The sequence below is a fragment of the Eurypyga helias genome, unplaced genomic scaffold, assembly GCF_000690775.1.
Source record: "Eurypyga helias isolate BGI_N326 unplaced genomic scaffold, ASM69077v1 scaffold139, whole genome shotgun sequence".
In the NCBI taxonomy this organism is placed as follows: Eukaryota; Metazoa; Chordata; class Aves; order Eurypygiformes; family Eurypygidae; genus Eurypyga; species Eurypyga helias.
The window spans coordinates 57267-67474 of NW_010272648.1; the positions used below are offsets into that span (position 1 = coordinate 57267).

The 10208-nt window shown below is 47.3% G+C and overlaps 1 protein-coding gene across 1 annotated transcript in view; it reads right to left on the reverse strand.

Annotated features, from left to right (window-relative positions):
- The window catches only part of LOC104515271, a 66680-nt gene extending 56719 nt beyond the window's left edge, over nt 1-9961 (reverse strand). The window contains exon 1 of the mRNA XM_010159187.1: nt 9832-9961. Within this exon, the coding sequence (XP_010157489.1) occupies nt 9832-9961 (130 nt within the window). The remainder of the gene's footprint in view (nt 1-9831) is intronic.
- Nucleotides 9962-10208: the final 247 nt, after the last annotated feature.

A 10208-nucleotide genomic window follows, 5' to 3' on the forward strand; every position in this document is an offset into this window, starting at 1 on the left:
TGTCTTTCCTGACCAGCATTCATCTGTTCCTTTCTGAAATGCAGGAGATAAAGGAGATGCCTCCTGTGAGATTGGGTGGGGAAGGAGTTGTGGTCCACAGGTGAAGCAGGGAAACATGAAAGACCTGGAATGCTCATTTTCCTAAGGATTTCACTTGATCAAATTGTCACCAAACTGCAAGCCATTTCTAACCACTAATCACCCACTGCATGGAAACTATTTTGAACAAATGTAAATGTACAAAATCTGGTTGATGAAAGCCTTGAAATGTAGATCCTGGGAAGTTTGTGAACTCTAACAACTGTGGAGAAACAAAACCACAGTTTCTGTTCATAACTTTGATCCTATTCTAGGGGCAATACACAGGAACGTGTAATAGATCTTTCCTTCCTCTCTATTTTCTTGCCAAGGATGCCATTTAAACTTTCTGGAAGCAGCACTATAGCTACTCCATGCTGTCTATCCTCCAGATTATATCAGATGTTATTTAAATAAATGCATGCTAGGATCTTTCTGCAATGTCTCCTGGTAAACAGCAGCCATAATGAGCCTACGTACAGACTGAAAGGGCCAAAAAAGCTGAACTGAAGTCAAACGGAACAATTTGGTATCGTCCTACAGCACCACGCTCTGCATAGTGATACAACAGATTAAATACTTAGAAGAAGCAAAGAGGGATCACGGGTGTTCCCCCACAAAATGCAGCCTTCCTTAGCACTGACGACTTCTCTTTGTCCTTCGAACCTCACAGGAAAGGCTTGTCACTGTACGTTGTACCACAGCAACAGCTGAATCAACCACCCAGCCATGGCCAAGGGGGAAACAACCCCACAGGTACCCTCAAGCAGTTCGTGTCTCCTCGGAGGGATTTCTGAGCAGGTATACTTCACACTTCCCTAAGTCGCATGGTTCAATGGAAACAACAAGGTAGAACTAATTCCCTTAAAAGCCATGGAGATTTTACGTTAACTTTTCCTATACTAGGAGTTTTTAATCTGTAGGTCCTTATGGCCCAAAGTGATTTTGCAGATTGAAGTATCAGGTTGTTTTTCTGTAGACCAAAGTTCCAACCCTGACGGAGGTTCACGTTTTCCCTGTAGTAATCTAGTCCCTACAGCGCACATCACAAACTTTGTGCTCAAAAGCAAGACCCCAAGCTCAGAAATTGAGTGAAAGAGAGGATGGAAGAGATAACGTGGCTCTTCAGCTGCCTACCTTGCTGCCAGCTCTTGAAACTGTAATTACCCAGAAATAAAATGTATGCAAATCCAGAAGATTAACTGGACAGAACCACAACACAGGCAAGCTGCATCCATTCATCAATACAGTGAGTGCAAACATTGATGAATTGGGAGATGTTTTTCTGAGCCTCAGTTTGGAATCTGCTTTTTCTTCCAGGGTCAACAAAACCTCCGGTTTCAAACTTTTACATATATGCTTTGAGAACTGGCATACTGTGAGGTCTTGCCACGGATAGCATGTCTTAAGCAACATGTACAACAGAAAGTTGTGGGAGGGTTTCCAGTCTTCCCTCATTAACAACACAAGGCAGTCACATAGAACTTTCCATTTTTCCAGCATGTTGCAATCAAGAAGGAATGAAACTTCTGACAGATGGCTTTGAGGTAGCGCTCCCATTTTATAATTGGGTAAGATGACCTTCCTACTGTCATGAACCTTGGACTGGTGGAGGACACAGGTATCTCAGCTCTTCCAGACGCTGTTAGTCTCCCCCTCAGATCCACCATGGTCCTACGGGGCACATTAGGTCCCAAATTGCCACTGCAATATGGCTATAATTTAGGGTGCCTGCTTCAAGCTGTGCTTTTGTGAAATAACTCTAGACTGTCTAGGAGGCACAGAAAGGCAAGCTAGGAAGTTTTATGTCCACCCCTCAAGGTGGCTTCTCTTAAGCAGGTGATTTTCTTCATATATTTGCCTGCATTCCTATCTTTCCCAGAAAGTATCTTTATTCCTTCCTCCCCAGTTCAGGTTGTCTTTTGCTGTTTGCTATATGCTTTCACTTCATCTCCGAGCTGTTGCAAACTATGAGACCTCTGCCATGAGAGGAAAGAATCAAAGGTCAGGAAAGTTCTCATGCTATTTGTATAGTAGTGAATTCTATAGTAGTGAACAGTTCAGGACACAAGCATGGGTGCTGGAACTTGCCCGTCTATGCTACTACACAGCTGTCTCACAGGCTTGTAGTTCAAGCCAACTGGTTCTCACACAGATAAGGCTCAGGAACCTGCATGCACCGAGTGCATGGGACAGATGAACCCAAGAGCACTTGGTGTCCACAGGCCCAGGTGCCTCAACATTTCTATAATTTCCCTCCAACATCCGTTGTGGCCATCAGACATCGGCACTTCATTCTAAGCATCCTCCTCAGAGGGACAGGTGACAACTCACAGTTTGGTATCCCTCTCCCACAAATGTTTGCAAAACACCCACTTCATCGTAGGGAACCTATTTGTCTGATTCTGGAACCCACTTGTACTTCTTGACAACATCATTTACATTTGCTTTAAAGATATTTTATATACTCAGGAGGGCGTAAAAGCAGCTTAGTGTCCATAAGAGTTGGACCCACTGAATCTCCATCTTTCCTGTAACTGCTAATATCACACATAATAGGAAGAGCAAGTGTTTCAGAACAGAAACCCTGCAGGCTCAGGTCAAAGGGGTGCAGAGGCTTTATCATTGTTGCAATGCCAGGGAACTGAACAAATTTGCCCCCTGGGTTGAAGCTGAAGTAACAAAATTCTTGCACCCTGCCTCAGATCACATGGGTCCATTTGGCTCGTCTGATGTTCTTCCATGGTGATTCACAAGCACTTCTCTGCCTTGCTTTCTGCTCTGCTGTGTGATGCTTGGCAGCAAGCTGCCCAGTGAAAGCAGTGCAGAGAGCAAACTAGGGTCTGATGGATACTTTTTTTTTGCAAGCAAGCTCCTGCCTTGGAGACAACTCTAGAAAATTACAGAACAGGCAAGGTCTGGACAGAATCACTGAGTAGTGTTGTTGGAAAATAAAGTCGGATTGCATGGCATGATAACCATGTGATCCCCTTCCTAACATGCATAATTTCTCTGGGTAACAACATGCAGTGCCTTGCATACTGCTTTGCAAATACTGATTAAGGCCAAAAATACTTCTCCAGATTGTAGCCTGTCCTTTGCACTTGCAAAAGCTGAGCTATGGAAAGTTGACTTCAGGCCACGTTTAATAAAAGCCTTACCTTGGTGTCACAATAACGAACCTGTAGACATCCCGCCCAGCAGCGTGACCTGGAGCACCTACCTTAAGTGTTCAACAGAGTCAAAAGGAGAGCACTGAATTTCTGAGCAGTGACTCAGAACCTGTAAGCGTACATGTATGGTCCAGGGAGACAGGGTGTCTGTGCAGGGCAATTAGCTGTTCCCGTGTGCGAGTGAGAAACTGCTGAGAGCCTGCCAGCTGGAAACACCAAGCCCAGGGATATATCTGAATAGGCAACTACCTCCTGGCTTGGTCCTCTTGGAAGCTGGCTGACATGGCAGAGAAGCCTTTCATAAATACCAGCTGGAGGTTCTCACTAGCGATGCATGAGATATTCACCACCTGACACAGCATCCACCTGAAGGAGAGGTGATGGAGACCCACGCAGCAAGGTGCGAGCAGAAGATGGACGTCGACTTGACTACTGTCACGGCGCCCGTGGTACAATCCTTCCTCTCTGGGAAGGGCTTCTGCCACCACTGTTGCTGGCACTACACACAACCCCTGTTTTAACGAGGTTTGTCAGGAAGAGTTAGTATGCCTGGCAGGTTTGCCTAGCCTGGGCTGCTTCAAGTAAGCAAACAAAAAGGAGGGAATTCCCAATTTTGCATTTGTTTGCTTTTTAAACAATGAAACTCAATACTGAAAGCTCCTTAGACTCTGGCTGACCAAACCTCACACCCAGAGCTTCCAACGGCTGCAGGTTTGGGACAGAGAAGAGGTGACAATTTTTTGGACACAAGACTCGGGGACACGGGCACCTTCCCTATAGGCTCAGTGCTGTTCAAGCCTCCTTAGCTGGCTGAAGAGTAGCCTTCTCACTTCCAAATTACAGCAGAGAAAACACAGACTTCTTCAAGAAAAAAAGGAAGCCAGGAGAACTGTCACCAGAACCATAGAATCATGGAATGGTTTGGGTTGGAAGGGACCTTAAAGATCATCTAGTTCCAACACCCCTGCCATGGGCAGGGACACCTTCGCAGGGACACCTTCCACTAGACCAGGTTGCTCCAACCCTCATCCAGCCTGGCCTTGAACACTTCCAGGGGTGGGGCATCCACAGCTTCTCTGGGCAACCTGTGCCAGTGCCTCACCTCCTGGAAGAATTTCTTCCTGAGATGTAATCTAAACCTCCCCGCTTTCAATTTAGACCCATGTTTAAGTTTGTAACTCCCTGCTTCCAGCTCCTGCTCGTGGAAGAGAGAGATGGGATTTTCCCTGCACTTCAGGCAAATCTCTGCCCCTTCATTCCTCTGCACACCTTGTACCTGGCACCACACACTGCTGTGACATCCATGGCATCATTGCTCTCAAGGGAGCTTTCTGTACTTGCTCTGTAATCAGCTCCAAACCTGCTAAATATATTAATCTGACTGTAACCATTGTATCAAGCGGAGGGAAAGAAATAAGAAATTTAAGCTTGCAATCTGCCAGCTATTCAAAAAAACAGACCATTGTGGATAGTAAATAGAGAGAAACAACAAAACAGGAGTAGAGGAATTTGAGTCTTTCATGGTCAGTGATGTAGTAAATCAGCACTGCAGTTTAACACAGCCAAATGTAGTGTAAAGTAATATGTCTGAGGGAAAGGGCTGAGTCTGGGAGCACATATTTAAATGTGACATTCATGCACTACACTAGCCAGGAAAAGGAGGCTGATTTCATTAAAGAAAAATAAATCTGAAGACTATACAGTCCATGTATGCATTAATAAAGAAGAAGGGGGAAAAAAAGGAATCCAAGCATAATTTAGGCTATGTCAGAGAGGTGTCACAATGACTAGTAAATTAAAAGGAGCAGAAGACATATATTATTAAACTAGTGAAATTAAGTCCAGCTGGGAAACTCTAGAAGAGTATCTTACAGGTAGTGTGTCAGGTACCAGTAAGGCTTCAGCCGTTATCTCTGTCCTTAGTACAGTGACTGAGGACCAAGAAGCCAACTCAGATTCAATTGGCAAGCTCTTTGCATATATTTAAGTTAAGGTAGCACCTGCATCTTTAAATTATGGCAAGTTCAGATGTTCTCAGCTTTCCACTACACCAATCCCTCTAGAAACAACCCCCACTTCAAAGACAGTCAAAGAGGAGAGATCAGGGTCTTTCCATTGCCAATGGTCAGTGGTGGAGAAAAACACTGAAATATCGTGGTCACAGCAGAAATCAGATCCTTGATTGTTCGTTGGTGGGGTTTTTTTTTATATACAACCACAAAAAGCCTCTGAGAACACTCTCCAAACTGCAGGTACAAAAATGTGCTTGCTCCAGCGAGAACCAGCTGCCGCTGGTGTGGAAGGGGACAGACTGCTCTGTGTTCCTCAGGGTAAGAACAAACTCCGGCCAAGGACGGTGGAGGACGACTCTTTATTTTTAGCAACACTGCAGTTCTGCAATGCTACAAATGGCCTGGGGTGTATTCAGAGGGACTCACTCCTGGTAAACTGTTGGGAACTTGCATCAGGAAGGTGAGGACCGAGCACCTTCAGTCAGGATTCCCACCAGTGGCTCTGCAGAAAGCAGGTATCTGAGGGTGAACACCCCAACACTGCCCTTCCTCAGAGGCCAAGCTTATTATCCATGGGGAAAGAAAACCTTTCACAGTTACCAGATTAAGCTGATCAAGAAGTAACAAGGACTGGAGAAGCAACAGGAGCGGCCTCCTCCGCTCTGCCTCCAGAGAAAAATCTGGCTTTTATTACAAAATTCCAGCCTCCAGCTTCCTCCCACAGAATAGACCAAGGAGGCCCAGACTTGTATGAATTAACCAAAAATAACACTTCCAGGGAGGGAGAGGATGACTGAAGGTTTTGCTGGTGGGATACAGAGGCCTCTCACCTCCTTCTCACCAGTTCAGCTCCAGAAGAGGTCAGGAATAAGGGGGAAAAGCCTCTGGCTTCGCGCTGTTCTGTGCCCTTTGCCTTTCGCTGGGAAACAGACGACTCTGCTACAACCACCAACACGTCAGGCAGCCTCGAGCAGCGCACAGAAGAGCCAAAACTGTCCTTCCAGCCACAGCATTAATCCATTTTAAACAGCTGTGAGCAGCACAGTGGCAAGGCTCAGACTGATAGCGAGCTTCGGTCTCCACCAGCAAACATGTTTTAAAATAGCCAAAGCAAACAGGGTACTGTTTGGAGAGGGAAGGAAGCATGCACCTTTTCAGCTATGTTTAGCCAGCAGTGGGGATATCGTCTGGTCGATCCCACTACACATCCTCATTGCTACAGCAATGTCCCATAAACAGAGCAGGGATCAACAGCTCCCTGGAGCAAGGAGGACAAGGACTGTCCTCAGGTAGTGACACTGCATTAGAAGAGGAAAATAAGAGATTTGTGCAGGCAAACTGCAGACTCACTAGAGCATGTAAATGTTACCGTAATCTGTGCATCATTACTCAAACGCCACAAGAACTGGAGCTGGAGTTACGCAAGAGCAAAGTGGATGGACACACTGTCTGATTCAGCCTGGACAGAGCTGAGAAGCACCCACAAGTGCTAGCGGGCCAAGGCTACCCTAACCACTGCTGCTGTTCCCCAGGTGAACCCCGTCAGAAACGGAAGGAGATGGCAAGCAACATGCTGCCAACCAGCAGCACAGCATCCTTGGAGCAACCTCAGGCAGGAGAGGGAGCACCACACCAAGATCAAGCACTGAAGCAGGGAAAAGCAGCTCAGAGAAAAGGACCACCAGAGCCATGAGAAGCCACCAGTGTTGGGACATCTCTCCTGGAGATCTTGGTGGCCACCGTGGGCTTGCAGAGCCGCAAAGGGTCTGGCTCAGGTACTAGAAGTCACACAGCTCCACTCCTCTAAGCTGCTACAAAGCAAGGCTTGTTCAGGCTCCGTCCTTGTGCAAGACAGAGAACGGGAGAAGGGAAGCACGTGCTCACTCCACCTTCTTGCACAGAGTCTTCACAACCTGTGGCCTCTTACAATGCTGGTTCCTCCACTGCAGTGAAGTGGCTGTGAAGAGAGGCTTTACTCACGGCAGTACTTTGGTGAGGTAATTTAAGACAACAGGATTAAACTGAAACAGGCAATTTATGTTGTGCAACAGGAAATATTTCCAGACAGTAAAGTCTGTTGGGCTCCAAAGCACTTTCCCAAGGTAAGCAGCAGAACTGGAATCTCCATCCCTTCACTCATCTGTCAAGGCTACATGAGCATGGAAAGCGTGGTGTGGAAAACATGCTCGCACAAGGAGAAAGATGTGGCAGGGACAGTGTTCATCAGCATTTGCTTTTACAAAGAACATGGTTCCATTAACAGAACAAAATGCTGAGATCTGGGGCAAGCAAGAAAGCCAAAAAAGCAAGAAGGATCTTAGTGGTGCTAAGGCCCTTCAGTTCCCATCATGATCTCACCCTGAGTGGGTTTGTCTTGTCTTGCTTTCTCCTTTGCACATCACAGGAAACTGAAGGGACTGATTCTTACCTGCCCTCAACAGCTGTAAATCAGGAGGAACTTCCCTGAAATCACTGGAGTGATGTCAGCTTAAAATGAAGTGAGTTTACATTTAGATCCTAAATAATTAATGATGAGATTATGTTCATCTCCCCCTATATCACCCATAGGTAAAACCTTAGCATAGAGACAGACATTTGAGACAGAGGCTCACCTCAAAACACCTATATATAAAGATGGATTTCTAAAGGACTTCAGGTCCCATCCACCATTCAAGCACCCAAAAGCAGCACCTGAAGTGCAGTTAGCCCCCCCAGCCACCTTGCGCAGGCAATGATTCAATTCATCTCAGAGGTGAGTGAAGAAATACGGAGCACAGTTCCAGGTAAATACTGTTCCTTCAGCTCCTTAGAGGTGCTGGGAGGGACTCCTGCTCCAGCTGCTCTCCTCCACTGTTACATGAGCTCATTAGCCTCTTGGCTACATCTCTCGAGTAAACTAAACCGTGCCAGAGCCCATTCTTCAGTCCTGAATCCAACTGGCACAGCCTAACACCTACACGTTATTAAACTCTCTTACGCTCTGAAACAAGGTGTCCACATCCAAATTGCCTTTCTGGAGTGTCCTGGCCCATCCAACTGCCAGCAACACCCAAGAGTTGTCCCAGACCAACCCATGCGTATCACCAGCATGGCAGCACAGACCATCAAGACCAGCTGACCAGTACTGGTATAAGCTAGCTGTGGGGAATGCTGAAGGTGAATAAACCTTTTGAAAAATCAGTAAGGAGTAGCACAGTTCTCAGAAAGTCAGGGAGATGGGATGACCCAAAAAAGATTTCCAAATCAATTCAATTAAAAAAAAAAACCACCACACACAACAAAACCCACATCTTTCATACCAGAACTGCAAAACAAACTTTGAGCTTTTACCTAGAAAGCGACTCCAGGCAAAGCTGTCAGCAACGTCTCCTGGGTCCCCCATTGCTCATGGCAGCAAAACAAGGGGTGCCAAGGCTGGGCAGGGAGCTGGAACTTTCCCCAGCTGTGGGAGGTGACATGCCTTGGCGGGAGGCCGGGGCAAAGGACTGATGTGCTCGGTGTGTCCAAAGCCCAGTCCTACGTTCCCCATCTTGTACCTTTTCCCACTGCATTTCCATCCCAGGAATGGGGGTCAGGGAGGACTCGCTGCAAAACTACCCTAAAACGAGGGGGAGTTGAAGGAGCAACATGAATCAAGCAATGACTTGGAGGTACACACACTGTACACAAAGCCTTAGGATCATTTTTCCACGGGGCCAGCTCCAAGGCTTTTTTCCCCCACTTCTAATTAGCTGGTAAATACTGTACATATAATTGACCTTTCTGAGAGCTGCTGAGTAGCTGGAGGTGTTGGGAACTAATCCTGCCTGTGAAGACCCTGGGGTTGTGCAGCACTGACTCTATCTGCCGGTGTATAATGCTCCGCAAGCGCTTTTTTCCCCTCGCTTACCGACACGTTGAAATTTATTGCCCTGTGTCAGTGAGTTCAAGAAAGCCTTTTAACTCCGAAAGCTCTGGGAACCGGCTCCAGCACATGCTTCAGAATTTCTCCGTCAGTTTGTTCCGCCTTGTTTGTCCAAGAAACAGTCAAGACCGAACGAGTCAGGAATGACAGAAATAGTACATGAAGTCACAGTCACTCCCCTTCAAGCACAAATATTTGTGTGATTTTCCTACCAAATCAGTAAGTATATGTGTGTTTAGGGAGCAAAAAAGGAAATGTCAGAAGAAAGGCATTACAGGCAGGTTTTTACAAATGCCAGCTGATTTGTGCCCGCTCCTCCAAGCGAGTGTAAATACAGATTCCCGCAAGTATCAGTCCTTTCCGGTCAGAAAAGCAATCTCTGGGACCATACACACCCACAAACCCCTTGAATGCTACCGCAAGCAGCCCTAGGAAAAACCTGTAAACACTAGGCTGAAGCTGAGAGACAAACGCGTAAGTGGAAACGCTGAGCACCTCCTGCTCCTTCTGCTCCTTCCCTCACCCCTGTTCACTGCCTTCCCAGCTTCTGTACAGCCCCACGCCAGCTTCTCCCTCCCTTAAACAGCTCTGTTTTTTATCCATCAGGCACATCAAGCCACCAGCATCTGCAAAACCGCATCAACGAGCCCTCGCAGATGCTGACCTCTCCTATGGAGACAGACCCACGCCGTGTTCCCACACGACCGACACTCCCCGGCCACGGTCTCTTCCCCGTCCTGCACGCATGCCGCAGTCTCTCGCCCACCCATCACCCAAACACTCATCGCCGGCATCCCCCCGCACCTCACTCCCGACCACCTGCACGGACGGGACCGCGGGCACGGTGAAGTTTGCAAGAGAGAAGGACGTTTTTGCTCTCACCGCCGTAGGTTCGCAGCAGCCTGGGAAGTACAGCCGAGCTGCTCGGAGAGAAGAAAGTTGTTTTACCATCCGATCCTTCGGCGTTGCTGGCAGCGGGTTGGGAGCTGAGCCCGTTGGGGCGGCGAGAGCAGGAAAGCGGCTTGACAGGAGAGAGCGTGA